The 27,255-nt window shown below is 37.3% G+C and overlaps 1 protein-coding gene across 1 annotated transcript in view; it reads right to left on the bottom strand.

Annotated features, from left to right (window-relative positions):
• The window catches only part of LOC134213352 (putative inorganic phosphate cotransporter), a 52,747-nt gene extending 49,963 nt beyond the window's left edge, over window positions 1-2,784 (bottom strand). Inside the window, exon 1 of the mRNA XM_062692340.1 lies at window positions 2,290-2,784. Coding sequence (XP_062548324.1) covers window positions 2,290-2,398 — 109 coding nt within the window. The 5' untranslated portion in view covers window positions 2,399-2,784. The remainder of the gene's footprint in view (window positions 1-2,289) is intronic.
• Window positions 2,785-27,255: the final 24,471 nt, after the last annotated feature.

The following is a 27,255-nucleotide window of genomic DNA, read 5'->3' on the forward strand; positions in this document are numbered from 1 at the left end:
ATCAATTTCGCCCGAATATATTAAAAGTCGATTGTGTATCAATAACAACAATAATTTAAGGACTGTCATACATCAGTAAAGTTAAATACTACATTTCTTAGAGAGCCTGTGTGTAAATCGCGTATATTTATTTATTTTTGGCTGTGATACATCGGAAATTAGAAAAGGGGATCAAGTCTCCCCAGTTTCCCCTGATGTATTGAAGCCCAACTAAATAAAATTTGCAGTAATTGTTACTTAATGTTCTCTCATAGTAATGTTTGTTATTGTTACTGTTTTATTTTGTCTATTTAGAAATAATTAGTGGAATAAGATAGTAAGGTCAGTAGGATATCAAATAAACAAACAAAACAAGCACTAATAACATCATTAGGCTATTCTAGTGGAATGTCTTCACCTATCATAAGACGAGTTTAGTACTATTCCATTTGATTTCACCACGTTGTAATCTTGACAGATATCTATTTGGACCTCAAAAATAAGGCCGTCTTGAATTACAAACTTTGACTAATGCTCTACAGCTAGACAAAAATAAAACTAAATGTTTATTGAGTTTTGCGATCATATGCTTTGGTACAAAATATGTTGTAGGCTGAGAATATGAACTAATTCTTATTCTTTTCGTGTAGTTTGCTACGATTCGAAAGATCCTATAAAGTTGGCCCTTCCTCTCGAAATCCTGGCTACGCCTATGTTTACAATGGTGACAATACTTAAAAACAAAGCATTCCAAAAAATAAAATAATATAATAAAATATAATAAATCTTAACGAAAAAATAAATTAATTGAGATTGAAGTATGGTCCATTTTCTTTTCAAACAACACCAAAACACCTTGAAGCGTAACGTATGCAAATGACGTAACGCTTCATGGTAGTTTTTATGTAAAAGATAAAAAGGTTGTATGAATATTTACGTATTATCAAGCAACAATACACCGTCACGTAATTAGTGGACGATGCTTTGCAGCTATTTTTAGATTCTCTAGTTATAATAATTGAACAATCACATTCCGAACAGAAGCCTCTGATTACTGATGCTTGACTGCGGTCAGAATATTTTGCACAATAAAAAATTTCGACTATCATCATGACCTAGATAGAGTGTATTCCCTCAATGGTTGAGAGTGTTCTGCTATGGCCCACGGTGTACCCGAGGGCCTTCGCCAAAGCGCGCGAATCTGGATGTGGGTAACGAGGCAAAAGAACGCGGAATTCGTTTTTCAGCTGTACGAAACTTGTTGTCCTCCGACGCGATACACACAGCAGTAAGCTTGATTGTATCCAAAGCTTGATTTGTTCGGTCACTTTTGTTCTTGTTCTTGATCCAATCAGAACTACCTAATCTGATTCAATGTGTAATTCTTCGATACATTTGTCGAGGTCCTATATGAACTAGATCATATCAACTAGTTTTCTTGCTACATTATTTTCTATTTATTTTGATTTTTACTATTTTACATTGTTGTTCACATACATATACGCATGCATTTTTTAAACGCAACCGATTTTTCACATTGCCTGATACTCGTATTTTTACCTTTAGTCTCTACTATAGGTTATCTGCAGGGTCTCGAATTTTACTTGAGTTCGTGTTTGGTACGAGAAGTTAAAGAGGACCTGACAAGTGTAGTCCAAAAATCAGCATCTGTGATAAAGTGGTAAAGTTAAATACCCGTAGCTTTTGTGTGAGGTACAGAGGTATTTTCGGTATCCAGTGACAACACAATTGCCATACACAAATATTCCCTTAACCTGTTAATTGTTTGATTTCACGGACGCCGCTTATACGGTATTGTTGAATCGTATAATTTAAGAATGGGCCTGAAGTCCACTCCATGCAAACGGCAAAGTAGCAACCAATGATAAACAGTTCAAAGTAAACTAGCAAAACCAAATCCAAGATCGAAACTATCGTACTCTTCAATAACTTACTGTGGATTATATTATATCACTGTTTCAACATATTAACATCAATAATAAAACACACATGCAAATGATCGAAATCACAGAGAGCTCATTTCCATGTGGAGCACAATTAGCACAACACAGCCATCCAATATCAGAGACTTTATCGCAAATTAATTTCGGTATCTGAGCTCCTATTCAAAATTGCATTTGTGCAAACCTCTAACTTAGGCTTTTAGCTACCATGAACTGCGCTGATACATGTTGCAACTAAGTGAGAGGCCGATTTGAGGAAGTCATTTTTTTTTGGCATACCAATTCACATAACACCTTCAACTTCATAATTGCGCATGGGAGAAAGGGATTTGTGGTCAATACTAACGTGGTTTGATCTGCTGTTCGTCGAACCTCGGTTTCTCCATGGACGTATCTTTCCTGAAACCGTTCATTTCGATCGCGTTCCTTTGGTCCACTTTTTTGTCATCCGTCATTGTGCCCAACTTTACTTTTTCAACAGCTGGTACCTTACTATTGCAATTTCGCAACTTTCGAATTATTCCGGCTTGCAAATCACGCTGTCAACCACCATGCATTTGGCATAAACTTTCTTCGCCCGCTACACAAATCACTGCTGAACAAATAACTTCCCCTAAGCTTCAGCGTCAATAACAAAAAAACACTATTCGGCGGCACTACAGAGCATCGTGGGAACTAATTACCGATTTTATCGCTAATATATATCAGAGCTCAGAACTCCGGGTGTGCAGCCATGCAAGTTCTACGTACGACGAACGAAAATTTACGCGCGCTCCGGAGCACTAACCGTTGCGCTCGTTCCTGAACGGACTCAACAATTAGAATGAAGTGGTAGCTTGATTCCGATTTTGCCACTACCGGGCGTCAGGTTGGAACTGCAAATTGAGCGCAATAGTGTCCCACCGTTGTCGACGATAGTTGCTAGTAGCTTTAGTATATCGCGTGGAACATGATAAATCTGTTTTCGTTTACTAACATGAGTATAGATAGATTGGATATCAAGGCAAGAGGCATATCTTCTTCAGAAAAAAAATATCTATCATTAATAATAGACAATAGTTTAAATTCAACTGCAAGTTTGTACAGTTTGGCATAAATTTGTTTTGAAAGCATAAACGCAAATTTAAGTTATTTCAGTTTTCATAAAAATAGAAAAAAAAAACATTAACATTGAGCAATTTTCCAGTAATAATAAATGTTTTTAAATAAGGGGTTATCAGTGAAAAAAATGCTCAGTTTTATAGTTTTTTTAAATACTTTTTTATGGAAGTTTTTATTTTCTTTTTTTTAATTTTTTTTGTGGAAACTTTTCATTTTTTATGAGAAAAAAACATTTTTAGAAAAAAAAAATGTAATTGTTAATTTTGATATAGGGGGAAAGGCGGCTTTTGTAGGTTTTGTTCTATTATTGGTAGGGGTTTTTGTCGTCCAAATTTTATGAAATTTGGCCACAATGTTCTTTGATATGCAAAGAATGTTTAAGCCAAATTTGAGCATAGTCAGACATAAATAAACCTCCTGCCAATAATAGAACAAAACCTGCCAAAGCCGTCATTCACCCTATTATAAAAATTTTGAATCAGGCGGAGGTTTGCTGTCTACAAGCAAATCATCCTTCTGGTGATCGAATACGGTATGTCGGTCTGAGAGAGCTGCGCTAAAGCTCATCATCTGAAACTCCAACGAGTACAAAACAAACTCCTGAGGATAATCCTCAACACCCCTTACAGGATACGAACTTCTGAGGTTCAGCATCTGTTCGGTATCAAAACACTTCACGAGTGATTTGGTAAAGGTAAAGATCAGTTCAGGGCATATTGCTTAGCTTCAGACCAATTAAAAATCTGGGAGCTTAACCCCTACTAGGTTATTAAATTCATATTGAAAATATTTAGAGTACGTAGTAGTTAGGTTACCAAATTTTAAAAAAGTGCCTCTTCCAGGCCATTTTGTTAAACTTAAACTAAATTTAAATAAATCAAATTACCCAAAATGTTCTATAAAAAAACATAAGGTGAAGGGCCAAGCAGTCCAAACACTTTAACTGTACAACCATTGTAAGGTCTATCAACCAATTTCAAATACGCTGCATGGTCATTGCGCTTCCTAAAATAGTAGGTGTTCACAGTATATGTTCTGGGTCTCCAAAAAACCCCAGAGTGAGGCCTCCGTCATCTAAGAAATCCTTGGAGTAATATATTTAGGTCTACCTGCGTATCCAAAGGTCTATCGTCCAAATTCAAACACGGTACATGCTCTTTGCGGAACTAACAATAAACTGCGTTCACAGTATATGTTCCGGATCATACAAGAAATCTCTGGAGTAAGGCACTAAACTCTACAATTACATGCGTAACCATGGGTCTATCGACTTGTTTAAAAAGTGGTACATGATTTTTTTCCTGCTCGGGATCGCTATTAGATCTATTGTAGCGTTACTGTAGCGTATTCTTAGTGTACAAGTGGCGGTAGAGCATGGACTTACCTTTGTCGCATTCCAGTGGCATCTGGCCTGTGCGTGTGCTGCTTCAGCAGAGAGCGAGTGATCTGCTTGTGTTGATCCTGAAAGAACTGCTGGAGGAATTCGTGAAGGAACTACCTGGAGGAACTTGGGGGGTAACTTCCGAAGGAATATTCTTGGTCAGGGTTTGCAGAAATGGCTCTCAATAGATAACGAACAACGATGAAAGAGAGGCAAAAACTGTTCCGAATCATAACAAGCCATTATAACAAATGTATCAAACTTGTATACAAGTGCGAAAAAACAGAATCGGATAGGCAGCCCCCACAGAAAAATGGTGATTCTCGCTTTGTTTTCGCTCCTTTCGTGTTGGTTACTGCACAGCTATATAAAACAAGTTGAAACGCATCATCAGAGCCAGTGCTCCCCGCATTTGGAGCTTTCTAAAAGAAATTTATCATGGGGTATAGCCTCCCGAATCAGTTCTCTATCATGACAGTTTGCGAAAAAAGTCTCTCGTGGTATGCTACATATCGTATACACCCAGGTTTTTTTTTTACACGGTTGGAATTTATTAATTTTTCGGTGAACCCGAACTTTCACAGCTTTTCAAATACAACCTGAATTTTCTTTGATTTTTTGTAAATTTTTTCGTGGGGTTTATTCATTGTTACATTGACGGTGAAGGTCTTAAACGACTAAAACCAAACCGTGTAAAAAAAACCTGGGTGTTTGTATTCAGAGATGATAAATGAGAGACTTGTTCTTTCTCTTTAGGATTCAATCCCTGTTCTTGGTTGAACTTTCGCAGGAATTATTTTACACGATTTTTTTTGTTAATTTTCACTGAAATTTCTTCATGAAGTCCACGGGAAATTGGAAGTGTTTCTCAAAATATATTCTCATTCTCGACGGATATTCACAGGAATGTCACATGGAAATGTCGAAAAGGTCAGATGAATTCAGAAGGAATCTAGAAAAAATTCTGGATCTAGTCCAACGGTTGAATAGAATTTGTCAAGTCATAGTTAAGAATTCAATCTATTTTTGCCGTTTAAAAAATTAGATCGGTCATTGCGTTCCGAAGTAATGATCAAAATACCTTTTTACAGACACGTCGAAAACGCCGCCGCCGTCACCAAGAAAATGCTGCTACCTAGAATTTTAAACAAGCGAACAACTCAAAGTTAAGTGCGTTTGACGTCTACAATGCGTTGCAGCAGCTAGCAGCTAGTGTAAACGTATAATAAAATTGTATTTTATATTCGTTGGCTTATTGATTGTCTTCAAGTATCTTTAAGTAAGTAAGGGAACCGGCCCAGCTTTCATCTCACTGAACATATAAAATCGCATCTAATCGCAAAACAAAGAAATACAGCAGCAATCTTGTCGCGTCTTTTTGCTAACACGCGTGCTCACTGCTGAAAAAATAGCACAAAAATAAGAAACTAACCAAATTCCTTTTCATTGCTTTGTTTTTGATGGGATGGAAATAAGAGCTATGGAATGAAGTGCCGAACCGTTCCCCCAGATAAGTCTTCAAATATTTTGAAAAGTCTTCAAAATGTTGCCACAAAATATATGTCTTTACAGAGATTTAAATGTCGAAAACGGGTTTCCGGATAAACTGATACGGTTGATCAAGGCGACGATGGATCGGGTGATGTACGTAGTTCGAGTTTCAGGGGCACTCTCGAGTCCCTTCGAAACGCGCAGAGGGTTACGGCAAGGTGATGGTCTTTCGTGTCTGCTATACAACATCGCTTTGGAAGGAGTAATACGAAGGGCAGGGATTGACACGAGGAGTCGTACGATTTTCACGAAGTCCGTCCAGTTATTTGGTTTCGCCGACGACATTGATATCATGGCATGTAACTTTGAGAGGATGGAGGAAGCCTACATCAGACTGAAAAGCGAAGCTCAACGGATTGGACTAGTCATCAACACGTCGAAGACGAAGTACATGATAGGAAGAGGTTCAAGAGAGGTCAATGTAAGCCACCCACCACGAATTTCTATCGGTGGTGACGAAATCGAGGTGGTTGAAGAATTCGGGTACTCGGGGGAAATTCGAAGACGCAGAAAAGTAGAAAATCGTACGTAATTTGGACTCCGCAAAACGCTCCGATCGAATAGAGTTCTCCGCCCTACCAAACTGACTATCTACAAAACGCTTATTAGACCGGTACGGACACGAGACCTTGACGATGCTCGTGAAGGACCTGGGAGTTTTCGAAAGGAAAGTTCTGCGTATCAACTATGGTGGGGTGCAGATGGCGAACGGTACGTGGAGGAGGCGAGTGAATCACGAGTTGCATCAGCGAGAGAACCATCAATAGTTCACACCGCGAAAATCGGAAGACTGCGGTGGGCCGGGCACGTAGCCAGAATGTCGGACAGTAATCCGGTGAAAATGGTTTTGGACAACGATTCGACGGGAACAAGAAGACGATGTGCACAGCGGGCAAGGTGGATCGAGCAGGTGGAGACTGCGTGGTTGGCGAAGTGAAGCCATGGACCAAGCTGAATGGAGAAGAATTGTATGTATTGCACAGGCCACTCCGGCCTTAGTCTGGTAATAAATAAATAAACCCATACAATTCAATATTAGTTATTCATTATTGAATTGCAATGAAAAAAAAATGAGCAAAACCCCTTCATATTCACTTAAATTTAACGATATGCTATTTTCCCACCTCATCCGTAAGATTGTCGTTCAATCTATTAAGAAAAAATAAACAACCATGCGTTCACTATTATTTTACATGCAATTGAGTCATTATACACCAACACACGGTGGCGAAAATCGTTTTTTAGCGCGTTCATTTAATAGTACTTTTATTATACGATTTAGTCTAATGGTGTCTTCCAAACATTTCATCAGTAAGTTAATGCGCTCCTTACGAGGTATTCAGCTTAAAGATCGATCCCTCTGAAAGTGAGATGATAAAAATATTTGTTTTCTTTTACAACATAGGGGAATTGTGGGTAAAACCGACACTGCGGGTAAAACCGACACCACTTCAAATCTCTGATTTCAAGTGGTTATCGGACAGAATTTCGACACACTTTGAATAAACGTTTAATTTTATGTATTTCTAGTCATTTTGTAACTGGCGGTGACGTGTAAAAGTCATAATAAACAGACAATTAGCATTGATCACCATTGAGGAGGTGAGTTATGTAAAATTTTGGCATCGGTGTATAAGCTTTTTCGACAATAATTTGTTGATTACCAGTATTTAATCAATCTCTGATCCATAATTGAACATCATTTTGTGTATGTTGTGGAAAAAAAAGTTAACTTTTCTAATTATAAACATCCACATGTATCTCATCATTATTATGTTATCAGTTGGGGTAAATTCGACACCTGCCATCAAATCACGAAATACCTCTGTTTTATTAGACTCATCATTCGCATAATATAAGTCAAGTATTGGAAAATGAGGCGCATTTATTTTAAATCATCATTATGAACAACTTTTTAAAATAAGTGAAAGTTAAATGTAGTTCAATATTTACAGTAGTTAGTAAATATGTTACTAACATTCTCTATATATTTTTCACCCGACCCACTAAAGAAACTAAATAAAATATGATATGTGGTGATGATATATAAAAAAAATTCAGCCATCGTTTATGAGTGACCCCTAAACATGAATTTCATACACAAATATCAAAATGAATGTTGTTAAACATTTTCAATTATGTTGCAACATCATTTAGAATTGTTCTGATGTTCGATTCCATAACGATTTGATGTGTCGGTTTTACCCTCATGTGGTGTCGATCTTACCCGCACCCCAGCTGGTTGGGCTGGAAGATGGACTGTTCGCGTCAGGGTTGTAAATTTTCGGCAGCACTGGATGAAGGTGATGTTTTTTTATATCATGTTTTTGTTTTCTTCCTGCTTTGAAATCAACCTCACATTCCCGGAGAGGCAGAAAAGTAAACAACAGAACTCACATCACCCACTGCGCCGCGAAGATGAAATTTACCACAGCAAAATGTACACATTCACCCAGCAAATTGAAAAAATTCACCACGCGTTTAAATGGGCCACTCACAGTCATACGGTACGGCGCGAACTGAGCAGCCTGTCAGAGCGACTTGTGAGTGGCTGAATGCGAAATTGAACTGTCGGTGTTGGAAGTGATTTTTCGGCTGCACCCAGTCGCACTCACCACGGCGGCGATGAAGGCGACTGCAGATTATACTGAGATCCATGTTTTTCACTGCATTGACTGTGAAATATTTCTACCCTGGTTCGCGTTCTCATCATAAATAAAATTCTATCAAAAAATATTGTCCTGAGACCTCATGGACTGATGCATGAAGAGCCAAAGTATGCTTGTATGAAATTTCTAGACCGGAAAATTGCTTCATAGATTGGGGAACTGTAAAGTTGCTTAGGGTGTCGGTTTTACCCACTTTTCCCCTACGAGGTTTGTGTCTTCACAAAAGATGTAGCAAAACGTCTAATCTAGTCAAATATAATCTCATACTTGCGCAGCCAACACTTGAAAGCATCCATCCTTTCTAAATTCCGTCATTTTTCTTTTCAGGCCAACTACGCAGTATGTACCGCAGAGATAACTTCTAGATACTGAGCGACTTCAGGATTTGTAAACCCTAAAAGTCGATACCTTACCTTACCATACCTTAAAATCGAAGGGAAAGGAAGAAAGCGTGGACTTCGTGTACCAAACGCTTCCAGTTAATACAAATAGTAATCAAATATTATATAAATGAGTTTTTCGTTGGGAGTGTAGCTATTTAAAAGTTATGAAATGCTCCATTCGGCAAGTGATGGTTGACGTCGTGCTCAGAATCACTACGTTCAATATAAATAAGAAAAGAAGGAAATCATCATTAGTAGACGGTAACGTCAGCTTCTTTACTCGGTGACAGATGTGATGACAATTCTGAAAATAAACAGAAAAGAAGCACTAGCACAACATTAGAAGATTGGACACTTTAGTGATACCTACACAGTATAAAAATGTTACATCATATATGATGTAACAAAAAGGCTCCGTTCGATTCGACTCATTTTTCCATCACTTTTTAAAATTACAGGTCGTCGTTACTATGGAGCTTTTATTCAATATTGCATACAAGATGGATGTAAAATTAGAGGCACAAAAATAAGCGTTTAAATATTTCCATGGCGTGTAATTTTCATAATTTTTAACTGTGTATGTTATTTTTGAAAAGCTTTTCCAGACTGCTATCAGAAATCAAGGAGGGTTCATTCCTTGATTTCAATCTAAGAAAAACATTACAGGGGCATGAGTATTACTATTTGCGGTCGGGAAGCATCTAGGAAGTTGGAAGCGAGGCTTGGCTTACTTACCGACAATTTCATAAGCACTACAGAATTGAAAATTGGGAAGGTTTTCGTTGGGTCAGGATTTGCCTGTAGCTGGCAATGTGACCATGATAGATCGTACCCCGTAACACACCACGTAAAGGTGTCTACCCAGCATTACCAGAATCACAAAAGTCGCCGAAGACGCCAAGTTCGTAATTTCATTACTTTTTGGAGATTATTACTGTTTATGCCTACAAGTTTTAAACATGTTCATCCTTGTGTTCATCATATAAGCATACAGGCATATGGAGACGGATGGTGCATTGTTTCATCAACACCTTGGGACTAAACTGTTTGTGCAAAAATTTAAGGTTTATAATATTCTGCATACAAGTGAGAGCATATTTGCATGAAGTAATGATCGAAATTACCTGGCATGATGTTAAGGCCTACTTGAAGTTTCACACGGATAATGGCAAAATACCGAAGATTGAACAGTAGGTTTTTGATTAAACACACCTTACATCCGCTTACAACTAGAAACTAGACAGTTCAGGTATTAAATCATAGTCAATTACTTGTACTTTGAAATGCGCATGACATTGTCTGCCACAATTTAACCCTTGTCGAATTGCAGTTATATCAAATATGCTTAAAAAAAATCCATAAAAACTGTTAGAACTTTTTTATTTATCAGGTTTTTAGGTAGCAATAGTCACCAAATGGCGCATTTTAATATAATCTAGAATTTCATAGAACATGCAAAAAATGTAGAAATGAAAATAAAAAAGATTTGATGAAAAAAACATTTTTAAGGACATATCTCTCTTTTAACGTGACATATCTCCAAAAATAATGAAATTGGCGTATTCGACAAAGTTTTTCAGGAAAAGTTTTGCTACTACTTTTGTGAAGACACGAAACTTGTATGTTGAAAAACGAAAAAAAAAAATTCACGCTAATAGAGGGATTGATTATTAAGTTGAATATATCTAAAGAAACATACCAACTTACTGATAAAATGTGTAGAAGACATTATTACGATAAATCGCATGGGATGTAATAATATATTGATTAAACGCGCTAAAACACGATTTTAGCCACTGTGCAACATTCCGACGTTTCCCCCCAGGTCAATTTTCAAACATTTTTTAAATGCATTAGAAAGTCATTGTTGTTTTAAATAGAAGGTCATTGTGAAGTGAAGCTGGTTTTGTAAATTTTACATCTACACATTGAAATGGTTCGGTATTCTTGTTTATATTAGTGAAAACATCGAAAAAGCTTAAGGGGTGCATTTTAGACACGCCCCTGCGCAGTACAACCTTACCCAACAAATGTATGAATGAGCGCATGAAAAACATATTTTTCGTACATTTTAAGTAGAAGTCATTAAAAAATATTTAAGTATTATTTCATATGTTTCCATCCCAAGTAACAATTTCAATGCCTGTTGGATTTATTTCATTCTTAAAGCGGATTTATGACAGCAATCACCAAGACTGGAGGTTAAGTTTGATTGGCGTTCTTATTGCTATCAATAAACCTCTCATAAATCTGCTGAAAAAGCTTCAAACGTCAAGTACTGATTGATCTTATGGGCAGCTCTACGGTTGTGACGGAGAGCGTATTAAGTCATATTCTCAAAACTCGATAACTTCGATATGCATGATGGCCATATTGAAAATAGAAAAGCATTTCCAAGTCAGTGAAATTCTTTACTGAAATTCACTTTTAGACAATATTTACACCTCGTAAAGGACCTTTCAAGCAATTGGTTATAATTACAAATATATTGGCGAGGAAAATCAATAGATTAAGTGGATATTTAGGATATCGATGTTATAATTATGTCCAATTTTATGGCCCAGAACTACAGAATTTTGTCGGCGCATGGTGCCAAATCTCATTTTTTTACTAGGTTTCACAATAAAACTGAACGCGCAGTTCGTTTAAATGAATATACTTTATGAAAAAACCTTCATAAATATATTCTGTTGTTGTCATTTTTATTCACAATCCATTTTGTTCTTATTTTTCTGTGATGTTTTTTCTTTCTCTTTTTCAAAGCAACCTTTTTGACAGCTGCCGCAGCCAATTTCCCTTTTTTGCGGGTGGCTCAAAAAGGGTTTCCAAATACTCTTATAATAAGTTTATAGTGGTTATCAAGAGTGGGCCACTTGGTCATATCTTACTCTTATAGTGGTCATCACAAGGTCGTCGTGTGGTAGCGGGTTTTATTGTGAGTTCTTATAATTTGATCTTGAAAACCATTTAAAGAGAGGAATAAAGCTTATAAAATGTTACTTGGGATGTGAATTTCACTACATTTCATACAGTTACATGTTTTTTAGTGGAAATGAAGTGAAAATTATTTCTAGTGAGATTATATAGTAATCCGGGGTTAAATTAGTCAACGTGGTGATGAATTCATTGGGGTAATAGAGCTAATAAGCTATAGAGGACGATTGTCGCTGTCGTTACTGGTGATGAAACATCTTTTGCTGGCAAGGATAGGCTGCGAACTGTATGTCACCAAAAAGCCGCAGCTTATAACAATCACATGTACCTAACATGTTTGGGATGATAACAAATCTTTCTCTATGGTTTATTACTTCTATTATTGGGGCTTCAATTGACCCTGAATTGTGGTACTTATACTTGTTTGTCGCTATCAATTTTTATAATACGTTCACTATGGTCAACGCTCTAGTAATGATCCTTATAGCCTGGGGCTTATCAGTGGGCAGCAGCTGCTTCCGTAGTAAAGTAATCGAGGTCGAAACAATCTCTCCTTGGCTTTTCCTCGTACAAATGCAAATAATACACAAAGCACAAATATATTGAATAACTAATTTCTATTTTGTAAGGTTACTGCTTCGATCTTCCTCTCATAGTTCCTATGTTCAACCCATCGACTACAAAGTGATTAAACGCAAACGGTAGTGAGCACGTATGTTTGCAAAAAGAATTGATGATATGGTGCTTTATTGTTTGATTTCGCAATGGATTGAATTATTTTATTAAGAATATTGTTATTATTAAAGAGATTTGCAGCGTTCAAATGAGTACACTGGGGTCGCTTTTTACGCTGCTTTACAACGTGGATTTTGGAATTTACGCGCTTCTGACGCATTTTTGCTTTTCTCGTACATCACGGTGTAACGAAAAGGCTATTTACTCCAAAGACGATTTTGATCCTTTTGAAAACTGGGCAGATAGGATTATGTGATCAAAAGTTGTGGCCACAATACGATTACGTTGAACGTATCCCCCGCGAAAAAACGACTGAATTGAAGAATAAACATAATAATCACTGCCCGAAGGTACATTGGTTGCCTTCATGAAATTTTTATCTGCTTTTTCCACTTACCATCTTTTTGACACTGGGTCAGAATCTAGATTACCCTTGACAGGTTACTATAGACAAACAACACTTAATGGAAACGCAACGGAAGATGTGCAAGATATGGTCAAGAGCTTACTCTTTTCAATGCCAAATGATGCATTTGTTCGACAGCAGGTAAGAGGGGATATGGTTTCTTTCCATTCAGAAATTTAAGACTAAAGAAGATATGATCCTGCCTTTAGGGGTGCATTTGGCCGGCAGAATTCTTGCCTTCTATGCCGATATGTTCTTTCTCGTGATTCAGGTGTTTGCTCGTTTTAAGGCAAGGGAAGATATAATACTTATTCCAGCAGGATGCATTTTTCTGCCGGGCAAGGGCGGATGTGATTCCATCTTTCCATTCAGGCGTTTGCTCGACTTAAGGCAGGATATGATCCCTTCTTTCAAAGAATGCATTGCCCGGCAGAAGGCGAGAGCTTGCATGGTTCCATCTTAAAAAGCATGCATTTCCAAGCATCAGCCCTGGCTAAGAAGAGAAAATATGTCTTTTTCCTTTTTTTTGACGCATCGTTAAATCATACGTCAAAGTATCAAGTATGATGAAAACATCTTATTCGACGAATCTTATTCTTCACACATCTCTAATAAAAATATACCAAATAACCATTATGCCAAACAACCATTATGCCAAACGACTTTATGGCAAACGACATTATGCTAAATGGGGTAAATCCTACTATTCTGAGTTGCATTCAGTTTTCTGCATAAGTTAGCATAACTAAGTGAAATCGAAAAACCATTTTTAATCGTCAGGACATATAGTCCCTTATGGCTAGATCATATGTGGTGTATTGTTGAACGGCGCGTTATATTGCGAAGAAGTCGGAGTGGTCCAACACGACCCTCATTTTATCACGTTCTACTTGTTCAACACAAGCGCCTGATAGATAGGCACCTGCTTCGATAGAGACAGCAGTTCGGATTAGAGTTGTTGAAATTATTTTACAAATATGCACTTTGTGTGCCAACAAAATTGTAAAAATAAAATAACTAGACTGGAAAGAAATCTGTATTGGCTCCAAACAGCAATAACAGTAGGAATCATGCACAATTCGTGCAAAAAATAGGTTGGTTTTGGACCAGAAGGAGGTCGGTTTCGGACCACTATTTTTGAGAATGTCAAAAGCATAGACTTTTCCAATTTTCTCTGTATTTTCTAACTTTCCAAAGGGACACCAATAAAGCGCCGGATAATGTATAAAAATGTCCACTCTACGAAATAAACTACGAAACTTGACCAAAACTTCATTTTTTCGCACCATTATCACCTCTGCCATTTAGGTTTCTCCCCTTCCCCTATATGCAATATTATTGCCGTCGCATGGACATTTACCTAATATTTCTAAAAAAGTTTTTTCTGTACGTTTTTGCTCATATGGGGAAGGATTTGAGCATATTGCACAGCCATCAGCCGAACAACAATTATTCCTGAAAGAGAGTCTGTATTCTTCAGAAACACGAAAGAAACAATAGAAATGTTATGTGCCAAATCTTTACTGCCATCCATTCTGCTTAATCTGGAATGTACGAAACAACTAGTTTTAAGGGGAACGACACAAGTTTTTCCAAGCCGAAAAAGACTAGCAAAGAACGCACCCACGCTGCAAAATGGCCTCACTCATATAATTTTTTGTAGGTCAGTTCTGAACGAATGTTGCCATTACAATTCTATATAAGTTATTCATTATCGAACTGCAATGGAAGAATTGAGAAAAATCCTATCATTTTCACTAAAATTTTAAGATTTGCGATTCTTTCACCTTAACCGTAAGATTTTCGTTCAATCAGTGAAGGTAAAACAAACAACCATGCGTTAATAATTATTTCACATGCAGACCATTTGTGACATGTAGCTAGTTTTATTAATTTTGCATCTGCACGTTTAAATGGATCGGCATTCTTGTTTTTATTGGTGACAACATCATAAAAGCTTAAGGGATGCATTTTGGACTGCTCTCCTCTACATATCCCGCCAAAAAGACGTCATATCTTGTGTGGGGTTTGCCGTCTTTTTTGCGGAATGTGCCGTCTTTTTCGTGATTTCTGGCTTGGAAAAACCTGTGTCGTTCTCCTTGACTTGTTTAACCTAACATTAATGATATGAAAAGCACTTCAGATGGGTTTATCGAAGTGTAATTGCTTGAAGAGAATACTTGTTCAATGTGTATTTTTAGGACTCTTTAATATAGAAAAACGCACCATCATGTCGATGTAAATATGCGAAATAGTGAATAATCGCGTTCACATTTTGAACATTCCATGCTCAGATTGACGAACACCACTCTCAGGGCAGTCCAGCTACCTTTAATCGTAGTACGTACGACCGCATTATTTCGCGATATACCTACCTGTAGTGCTGCGGTAAAAGTGTTGTGATTGTTGTTCGATACGGCGATAAATCCGACCCAGTCAACCGGACTCTGGGTATTGCTCTGCGCAGTCAGTGACTAGAGTCTAGTTGGAGCCTGCTCTGCGCTCTTCCGAACGAGTGATTGTTTGGCGCACGGCAGGGCAGGTGGAATGTGAACAGCTGACACGGTGAATATGAGGGCACGGGAAGCAGATGGAGGGGGCATCTACGGATATTTGATAGGGAATTATGAATAGGAAATTATAGAGGAATGCGATCCATTGTGTAGAGGATATGAATAAGCACTATCTATGATTTGGCAGGCAAATATGCTTTTCTGATCTACTTTTTATACGGAAACGTTCTTTTTCGCCTTTCTCGTACACTAAGTCTACGTAAAGGCTATATACTTACTCCGAAAACGAACTACATATTTATAAGAAGCCCGGATACCGGACAATTTTAAGGATTTTCGAAACATTCTTTAACAAATCTGAGAAGTTTGTTAATTTTTTCCATTTTAATATTTATTTTTCACCTCCCTCCCCCTTGGCCTTTCGGAAACCAGTAGAACATAATTTCAATTAAATATTTGTAACGGCCTTACTGCTTCCTCCTACTTAAAAAAAACCAAAATGCATAAAAATCGATGCAAACAAATGATTAATGGGAATAATGGAATCTACCTTTCTAAAGTGTTATTTTGATCTATCTTATGTGCGTTTCTTAATACATTTAACAACTAAGTTTGAAGGAAACTAAAGGTAAAACGAAACTCGGTCAAATGGACTTTGTGGCAACACAAATTACAACCTTCCCTATGTCTGAGTTGAGCCCTATACGGTAGACTCCAACATATTTTGATATTTCAGTATGTTCATTGAGGGAGGCAATATGCCGGTCAATTAGTGTCGCGAAGGCGTTTAAATATGCGATAATCATGGAATGTTTCTTAGGAATGTGGAATATTTTAATTTATATTACCATCCTGTTTGTTCCGCCTATTCTACATATTATTGGATCTAGTTTTTGTACTTCAATACATACATTCATACGTGGGAATACTGGAATGCCGTTTTGTCCCCAGGGCACCTTTCCTTCTCCATTTTGACCACAGCTATTTTAGCAATTAAAAAAAATGTCCAACACTGAATATTATTTAATAGCTGTGCTAAGCTTGGTCGGAGTGTAACATCAATGCCTTTAGTTCTAGTTGTCATCCATAGAACGAACAATCTCTCATTAGTAACACTTGAATAAACTTGCTTGTTCATTATTGACAAACCAGCACTAGTGGCGCTGATATCCAGAAACATGCTCAAATTGAATGGGACATGACTAATTAATCGAAGACGTATGTACTCTTCACGGAACTTGTGCTCAATTGGTTGCAAAATAATGACAAGTGATTGGACTTTCCGGAACCTGTGCCCGTGCCGGCACATTCTACTGCGTTTACGTTACACTCACTTCCGATCCCGCTCAATCGAGACAGATCAAGCGGTACCTACGACAATTTCATCGTTATAAGAGCTTTCCAATATTTACCATTTGCGCTTGTGTTGCGTCATAGCGTATGGCCGGCGATGCGTGAGTCGTGAGAAATGGAAGGCAAAAGCACGACGAGTGCTCACTCTGTACAACTGTGCGGCATGTGGCGGTTATAATAATCATAAATTAGATACTATCATGAACCGATATGTAGGTGGCAAAGCGATTAAGGAAATGCGAGAATCCATAAATGTGGCGTTTAACTCCGATTGATTGCTTAACGAGTGTTCTTAGTCAGGGTTGAAGTTTAATTTTGGTGCGTTTAAACAGGTACCCGTTGGCGGTCGTTCACGCTAGATCGTAAACTCGTAACGGGACATGTTTAGTTTATTAATTGTTGAAGGATGAGCACGACATCATTAGGCGATGAATTCCTAATATACTACGCATGAACTTTGGATGTTCGTTCAATATCAAGGTAGTTCATGCTTGCCATTGAAAAGCCTTTTTGCATTATTGATAAGAAATGCAGGGTAATGCTTAAAGAAATATGAATTATTCTATAATGGAATTTAGATAAAACATTCACCTCAATATCAATGGCATTGTTAGTCTCTATATGTTTTTATAGATGCATATGTCGGATGTCATTATGTTGATGTCAAAATAGAATAACACTAAGAAGGTTGGAAACAAAAGGGCGTAAGTGACATTTCACTAAAATTAGAGTTTTTTTTGTGTTGAGAGCTTTGCGCCAATATGTCACAATATGAGTCAAATGGTAGAATGGGTCACTGGTTAGCCATCTAAAATGCATATAAAATAGAGAACAAGAAAACTTAATCATAAGACGTTTGAAGCCATATTGTTATCCGACGTCGAGACTGTCAGTGAGAGCGATGAACGAATCTAACCCTCATTGTCACCACCAGTGTTGTGAAAAGTGTTATGGAATTGCTATTGCTAATTTGCCAATAACTTTTTTCTATGTTTATTTATAATTCGGGATGTTTGATGAGCAAGTAACACTTAAAAAATACATTAGGGAAAGAGGCCTCAAATCGCCCAAACCCAACCCTGAACCTCCGTGTCTTCAAGTCTCTCAAAGACACGCGGATTCTTATTCGCAAATTTCATATCAATTTGCGCATTTCGAGTCGAGTTAAATACGAGACACTGAAGACGACCTTACAGTTGAGGTCGAAATACGTATATGTAAAAGTATTACGAGGTGGTGGAATTGAATAGTATTGTGCCAAACGCCTCTTATGACAGTATAAAAATTTGTTTTTTTTGTCACATTTCTCAATGGGTGACTGAGGTGAGGGATCAAGTGTCCTCATGTTGAGTTAACAAATTAACATTCAAATATATTAAAATAAAATACACAGGATTCTGTTTTTACACGATTTTTTTTTCGTTCGTAATCTTGATCGTGTGATTTCAATTTGCAAAAAAGTCTTTTTTAGCAGTACAAATCATTTTGTATATTAATGATTTTGAGCTGTGAAAAAATTATAGCATTTGGTCAAGGTTATGAGAAGTTATTCAAAATTTGAGTGGCCACTAAAAACATCTTTAGGATACAACCCGTCCTGCAAAATTAGCACGGTTGTCAATCTGGAAAATAAGTGACCTCAAAATGATCATTTGTCCAAAGGATCTGTACACCCTTCCATTTCTGCACTAAGGTACTGTGGGGTAAGTGAAAAAACTGCAAACATGTCGATGATAAAGCATGGAATTATTAAATTTCACTTAACAGTCCTACATAGCCATTCAAATCAATGCGTTGAATGAGTAAAACATGGAATAATGAACAAGAGAAAAAAAATATTCAGCTGCCAAGTTTATCTTTTGTACAAGTTGTTTTGCGTATCAATAAATATGAATATTTTTTCAAGATGATTTTCAAAACATTTGATTTGCTCTATAGTATTGAATTCCAGCAACAAATAATATTCATAGGCCAAACAAAAATTTCCTTCCTCGCTTTCCGCATCGCGTTTGAAGTTTGTATGGAAGAACGTATATTTTTGCATTTTCACTTCTAGAGATTTCAGTTCATCGTAAACCAAGTGGCACATTGCTTTAAAGTATAACCCAAAGAATGCCGAAAAACTTTGCTGAAAAAGGCACGTTGCTGGAACGTCCACGAAAACAGTTATAACGCTTCGAAGATTGAGTGTTCAAAACATATGAGACACATTCCAGCGTAACGCGAGTAACGCGACACCATAAGGAGTCGACTTTCAGTGAGAAATTAGGTCCGCATTTGAAAATTAACTTCGGGGACATATGATTAAACAGGTTTAAAATTATCCTCACTAAATTTCCTTTCTGATGGTAGGTATATTAATCTTGAGATTTTTCGCTTTGAATATGATTAATATAACGCGCTGCATTTCGTAACGCGACACCATCGCTGAAATGCGCTTTTTTGCAATTGGCAATGCAAGTGCGTTTTTTTTTAGCTCTGGTATAAGGTTTGGAATCTCGGTTTATTCCAAGCATTTCTCGTATACATTAATAGAAATGAGGATGTGAGTTCAAATTACGTATAAAAACGTATATTATATGAAAAATTGCTGGATTGATTTAAAACCCGCCGCGTTACGCTGATCAACAAACAGTGTTCTGCAAATGGTGTCGCGTTACGCGAACGTGTTTATCGTTGATGGAGTACATAATTTCAGTCGATCTCGATGCGGCATGTTGCATTTGACGTGGAATATTATCACATTATCTATCGTTGAATTTAGTTCGAGTTAGTGGTCGCGATCTGGAGTTTCGGCTATTAAGGTTATAGGGACTAATCGGCCCGAATTCGGTACTGAACCAAAACTATTCCCGTCACATATCCAGTTTTCAAAACGAAATCAATACTAATGGGTTCACTGATTTTTAAATAAGTCACACCCAGGTATGATCAGGATCGGTTTTTCAATACGCGGTCAGATGATCGATCCCCCTAGAAGTGAGTTGTATTTTTACATTGAAAAGTTCTATGTTGATTTTTTCTGCGTTAACCATTTTTAAAAGTGATTTTTTTTTTTTTTTTTTTCAGTTTGTTTATTTGGTAGGCCCAGTCGTGTATAACACTTTACAGGGCCAGTATCAAGTGTTAATGGTTTAACAAAATTGAATTTAATTACACTACATATTTAGAATTAAAAATAACTAGTCATGATAAATTTCAATTTTATCAACGGCAATATTATAAGCGGATGCTATCCTGATTTTGTCATCCTCTATAATCTGTTGACGCTCGTTTTCGTCATCAATCCATTCATAAGTTGGAACTCTAAACCTTCTCTTCTCCGTAGGCGAGTCTGCTGGGGATGTTGTGACGATACCGTCCGTATCTTTTGTCGAAGATTTGGCTGCATTTGCTGTATTAAAATCCAGTACTTGTAGTCGCTTCTTTTTCGTTCTTTTCGCTTTCTCTTTCGATTTCTCGCTGTGTTGTATAGCACCACTAGGTCCATCATGAAGCGTATCGGTTGCTGCTGCGACTTCTTTTGTTTCCTCATGCACAACGCTACCGAGCTTCATCGTTGCCTTCTGTTGTATTATAATTTCATTCCGTCGCTTTTGTACCACCGGACACACTTTTTTCAAATGCGTAACCGATTTGCAACTAAAACATTTTGTTTTCATACCGTCGTAACTGATTCTTCCTTTTCGGTGTTGGAAGTAAACCACCTCAGGGATATCCTGCTCGACGTTCATGTACAGTCCACGCACACCAGTGAACATGTCCAGCTGGAACTCTGCTGGAAATCGTTCACGCACTGTTCGTGTCACTTTCCCGAATTTCGACATAACTGAAGAAAGGTCGTGATCTGTTACCTCCGGAGGCAAGTCGTACACCCGCACGTATCGAGTATTTCCTCCCGCCACGGACATGTGCACTATAACCTTCCTGCCATTGGTGTAATGGAAAGGAAGCTGCTTGCAATTATTTTCCAAGGAAAATATCATTGCTTCTTCGGTTTTAAACCGGATGAATACTGACTTTTGGTCGGAAATTTTATAAGCGGTTTCCATCATAGAATGGTCACCGTTTAACGCTTTAACAAAGCGAACCATGTCAGCTAGAGCTGGCTGGGCGGCATTCTCCGGAAAGAGAAAAGCCAACGTATTCTTTACCGTCGCTTCACTGCACATTTCGATGAACCGTTTACGGCTAAAGTGCCGAAAGCAAGCGCGCGAGTGAGCAAAAACGTCTGTTCACAACAAGGTGTGATCGTACACTGTTGAAAAGTGATGATGATAATGAAATCAGAAATGTTGAAGATGCACCTTTCTGTTATTTTATACTCTACGTTTCTACTGGAACGTGGTCTGTTTTCAACTTTTTATTTATACCCTTTCAAAGGCATTGGTGTATGTTTCATGCCTCAACAAATGTTCATTACAAGAGAGTGCACTACTTGCGTGCATTTTAAATCTTTACGCTCTAGAGTCAATACTTTAAGTAAAATGAGAATTGCCGATACCTCCCATTTAAATTACACGGTCTGTCACGTGAGACGTGTCAGATTCGACAATTCTCGAGTCATTCAAGACGCATAATTGGCACAATTGTTGTATATTCAAGTTCAAAGTGAAATTCATTCCAATGTCTAATATAATATGTCTTTATCAAGGACATTCCTCAAGGAATCCAAAATTAAATGCACTCGCGTTTACAAGGGCACCCCACTCAACAATAAACCAACGCATAACTGCCATGTCCGTGAAATGGTAGAAGGAAACCGTGTTCAGGAGCAAATTGTTCCTTATGTATACTCTTATACTTATATATCTTATAGTACCTGATGATGTGCGAGAGATGTTTAAAAAAGCCTCATAATCAAACAAAAAATAATTGAGCTCTAGTTTTACGGTGGTTATTTATGGATGACCCCTATGAGTTCTACGAAACAACCAAATTTGCAATTTCAATTTTTCGTAACATTTCTTATATGGGAACTCATTTTTTTAGTATGAACAGTTACCATATGGCACACCCCGTTCCACCCCCTATTTTGTTACGTTATTCATGTACAAACCCTAACATATAAAATAGAAACTTTTTTTCATTTTATGATCCATTGTGATACTGTATACATAAACCGAAAACCATATATCCCTCATTCCAGAAGCACACTGAATTCGCGTAACGCGACACCATATTTTTGTACCTAGTGTAACTACATAAATAATGATCCGATTTTGGATCTTAATATATGAAAAGAAAGCTTTTGACGAGTACTAAGAGAATCCAAAATATTACTTCTCCAATGTGTATACTTTTTGTATAGTATCAATAATACGACTATTTTCGTAACGCGACACCATTTCAATGTCACTGTTTTAAAAATAAATAAATAAATATTTCTTGAAAACAAAAATGTTCGAAACAATACAATTGGTACAATTGGTACAATTACAATTGGCAAAATATCATTATCAGCTCTACTTTATCATGTATCCATTAATACATTTGAACCCAAATAGGTGCGATGGAGCACATTTGTAAAAAAATGATTACGAAGTCTTTTTCTTATGCTAAAAGTCTACTACTTTGATTGGCTGTTGAACTATGTTCCTAAACCAATTTTCAGTGGAAAAATGTTTTTTGTTATAATTCAATATATATGTTTTCGTGTCCTATTGATACTGGACCCTAATTCTCAGTTTGAAATGTTGGTCCTTTGGCGTAGAAGTGCGTGGAATGTGTCATGAAAAAAATCTTTTAATCTACCAGCACTGCCGAACTACGTAGACCAATAATTTAACTGAGTGTTATATCAAAATAATTGATCTTAAAGGGCTTTAGAGCTGATGGGAGCTATCCGGAATCATTTCACAAAGAAAAAAATCCGACAAGAAGGAAGATTGGTTTTGCCCTTCGATAACCATAGGTCGTCCGGTAGTGCTGGCAGAAACATTGATTTCTTGCATATGGTTTGAACAATCAATTTTCGAAACGTAATAACATTTTTCGTAGACCTTTCAGCTACGTACCTTCTTCGGCAAAGTCTTTTGGCATCTTCCAGACTATATGCTAACGTATTGAGTCACGTGATTGATGATAAATTGAAGTCGCTAATAGCAAAAATGTAAAAAAGTGCGTTTTCCCATACTAATCTCCATGTAAATTTAAAACGCGATGCGGCATGCGAGGTCGCAACCAATCGAGCCCATATTTTGCACAGTTGATTGGGGTCCCAAAACGATTCAGAAAAACCTTGATCTCACTTGATCGGACGAAGTTTGCGTTTTTCCATACAACAGCGCCCCACTCTAATGCATATGATCCCAACTCTAATGATCCCAACCCGACCACAAATTTCAGACATAGTACATAATTAATTTCCACACCGGGTGGCTTAATACCCGAAATATAGGCAATTAACTTTGAATGTACCTACTGAACTCGAGTGGTGATCTCTCTTCGCTTGTGTGGTCGGGTTGGGATACGACCAAACTGGCACCAACCTCACACAACCCTACTTCATTGAGCGCCGTTGCTGATGAAGCAAGTGTGTAGGAGCCGGACAATACTAAATACTCATCCTACTTGGTTGGCATGTGTACAAAAATACATATGAGAGAGTTAGTTTTGAAAATGTATTGCGAGAGATCGGCTGGTACCTGGTGCTGGGAATTTGGTTTCATCAGTCCCCTCTAAGCTGCGGTGGACGACGGAGGACCTTCGTAGCTTAGTAGGGAAAGCATCTGTCATGCGAACTGGGGTCGTGGGATCAAAGCCCACCGAAGGGGCGGTTACCCTCCAATACCTTTTCCGAACTAAATCTATCACATGTTGTACATATGCATAATCAAGTTTCAGACATTGTAATTTAGAAATTTGTTTATGACTTTGTTTGTTTTTTACTATGGATGGTTCGGAGATTCCGGAAACCCGAAATATCCGGTATAAAAGGCCAACATAGAATCACGGAATATATCGGTCTTCCCACACCTCTAACTTGTCTGAATCTCATAAGTGACTTTGAAAACGCCATAGTTTCTTACTAGGGTATAACTGTCCAATCGATGGTCATGGAACAGGTTCTGGAAATCCGGAATTTCCGGTACAAAAGAACAATATAAAACTACAAAACAAATCAGGCTTCCGACACCTCAAAATTCTCAGAATCTCATGAATAATCTAGAAAACGTCTTGTAGTTTTTTGGTAGGCTAAAACTGGCCGTAGAATGGCCACGGTATAGGTTCTGCAAATCCGAAATTTCCGGTACTAAAGGCTTCCGACACTTCAAACTTCTCAGATTCTCTTGAGCAATCTAGAAAACGTCTTAGTTTCTTGGCAGGGCAAAACTGGCCGTGCAATGGCCACGGTATAGGTTCCGGAAACCCAAAATTTCCGGTACAAAAGGCCAACATTGAACTACAAAACAAGTCAGTTTTCCGACACCTCAAACTTCTCAGAACTTCTTGGTAGGCTCCGGGAACCTGGAATATCCGGTACAAAAGGCCACGTTAGGCTATCGGAATGGGCAATAAAGTTGGCAGTCTTTCTTTAAAAGAGCACTTTGGCATTTTCTGAGTTACTCAAGAAATTCATGTTCAAGGTACACTGGATTCTGTTTTTACACGATTTACATTTTCTCAATTTTCCACTCATCCTAAATGTTCAACGCATACCATGTGATTTTTCTTTGATTTATTCTAGATTTTTTAAAACATGTCGCGAAGATTTTGGAAGCAAATTGAAGTCACACGATCAAAAATACGAGCGAAAAAAAATCGTGTAAAAACGAAATCCTGTGTATACTGATGTTCTCCTTCTTCTTCTTTCAACATTCAACTGGAACTTGGCCTGCTTTTCAACTTGCTTTCAATTGTTAACTTAACTGGTGGAATTAAATGGACAGTACTTAATTCGTCTTAGACGGTCGATTTCTTTGGTTCAGACAGCGTTCGTCGGTAAAATCAATCAAGTTTCGGAAAACTGGTTCAAATCCGTGGTCAGACCGCCGGATACCATCCACATTATTTGAGGGCATGGCAAAAATGCTATTTTTTGAGCGCTTGTATTTTCCACATGGGTGAAATATTGACCCTTTTTATATTTTTTGCTGAAACTAGAGCTTTTCCTGAGTTGATTGATATGTTGATGTCACAGATCGGAATTGGTTGATATTTCACGGAGTTATGGTCATTTGAATTTTGATAAAGTTTTGCCTGTCCCGATCATTTTGTCCAACCCCTGTATCTTGTGTGGCAAGTACAATGGATACACTATGCCCAGGTTGTCGAGAAAATTTCCAACCCGAAAACATCCTAGACCGGACCAAGAATCGAACTCGCCATCTCCGGATTAGCAATCCAATCCAAATCCTTTTTTCGAGCTAGGGCAATAAGTTGTTGTAGTTAAGGATTACGCTACTAATAGCAGTATCTGAAGTATAAATATCTTAACTTTTCCCGGCAGATGACGGATATTCGCATTGCTGTACAATTTTCTTAGCTGATTTGGAAATGGTTTTGTACATAAAGTTAAATTCCACGTGTGGTGCTCTACTGGTGGTATTGTAGAAGCAAGACAAGGATGTGGCAAGAGCCTCGATCATCGAATGTACAGTTTCCCGAGTAGACGAAAATAGCTCATTAATATCAAATGTTGATAAGATAGCAAAATGAGATATGGACATGATTGATATAAGAGATAAAAGATCAAACGATAATATCAAAATTTTGCACTAAAATTTCATGGGAAGATCAAGTTTTGCTATTTGTAATAAGTGATCAATATCATGTGCCATTAGTTTGTTCTTATCCATAGCATATAATGATATTTAAATGATATTTCGGTACAAATGTTTGATATTGTTGCCTGTTCTTTTATCTCTTATATCAATCAAGTCCATATCATGTTTTGTTATTCGGTTCATGGCTTCTGCCCGGGTTTACCATACCAAGAAACAATGGCGTTTGTTTGTTTACTCATGAGATTCTGAAAAGTTTGATGTGTCGGAAGCCTGATGTGATTTGTAGTTTGATGTTGGCCTTTTTTTTGCCAGAAATTCCCGGTTTCCGGAACCTGTTCCATGGTCATCGAATTAACAGTTTTACCCTATAAAGTTATTTATGAGATTCTGAGAAGTTTGAGGTGTGAGAAGACCGATATCTGTGCCGATATACTCCGTGATTCTATGTTGGCCTTTTATACCGGATATTCCTAGTTTCCGGAACCTGTTCGGTGGTCACTCGGAGGCCAATTTTTGTCTATTTGAATCATTTGTTTGAGAAACTGCATAAGTCCATTTTACACTATTTCGAGAAAACAACAAAAAACTGTTTTTCAACAAACTTGCAACGAATCTTTCGATTTCTTCGATACAGATCAATAGTTTTTGGCAAAACTCAACACCCTGGGGCACTTCCAGTGCAAAAAATGTAAGCAGTACTCCACAATTGCTATTCAAAGTACGTGAACATATGTAGTTTCTCAAACAAACGAAAAAAATTTCATACATTTCTGAACAAAAATTTTTTTTTCGTATTTTTTGCCAGAATACGTATTTTTGGACAAGGATTCAGAATATATAAAAATCTCATTTTGGCCAAAAATGTTACATATGCAGTTTCTCAAACTAACGGTTCATTTGGCTATTGTTGTCAACCATTCACATTGACCATTAATTATTTATACTAAGACACCTGTTATGACGTTAATAATTTCAAAAAGCTGAACAATTGCTCCCAAAAAATTACTTATGCCAAACTTCAAAACTCTAAAAGAGGGAGGGTCATCCCGAACATTTTATCCATCTACTTTCTGGAACTTCTGTTCCCCTTGATCACAGTTGAAACGCTTGCAACGAGCTGTTATGAGTTTTTGTTCAAAACACTCGCCTACTTTAATCATTTCTGTTCAGATTCCATGTTGTCGTACCACGTGCCATTATAACACTCAAATGAATGTTTTAATTAATTTATGCAACTCATTTGAGCGCTTTATTATTCATTAAAGTACTCATTTTCAAAACCAGGTATTATGATCCGAAACTGTGAAAAGTCTTTTTCCAATCTGCAGTAAATCGTGAATAACTTTTAAACGGATAGAAATAGAAGATTGCTGTCTTCAGCAAAATTATTCGTCCCATCTTTCTGTGTGTGTAGGATTTCAAAATATTTATTATTATTTTGACGATTAAATAGAATGATGTATAATAAATTTATCATTTCATGTAATTTACAACATCAATAAAACAAATATGGAGTTAAAACGTGCCGTATCAAATATTTACCATAAAGTTTATACC

Source organism: Armigeres subalbatus, chromosome 2, assembly GCF_024139115.2.
Source record: "Armigeres subalbatus isolate Guangzhou_Male chromosome 2, GZ_Asu_2, whole genome shotgun sequence".
Classification (NCBI taxonomy): domain Eukaryota; kingdom Metazoa; phylum Arthropoda; class Insecta; order Diptera; family Culicidae; genus Armigeres; species Armigeres subalbatus.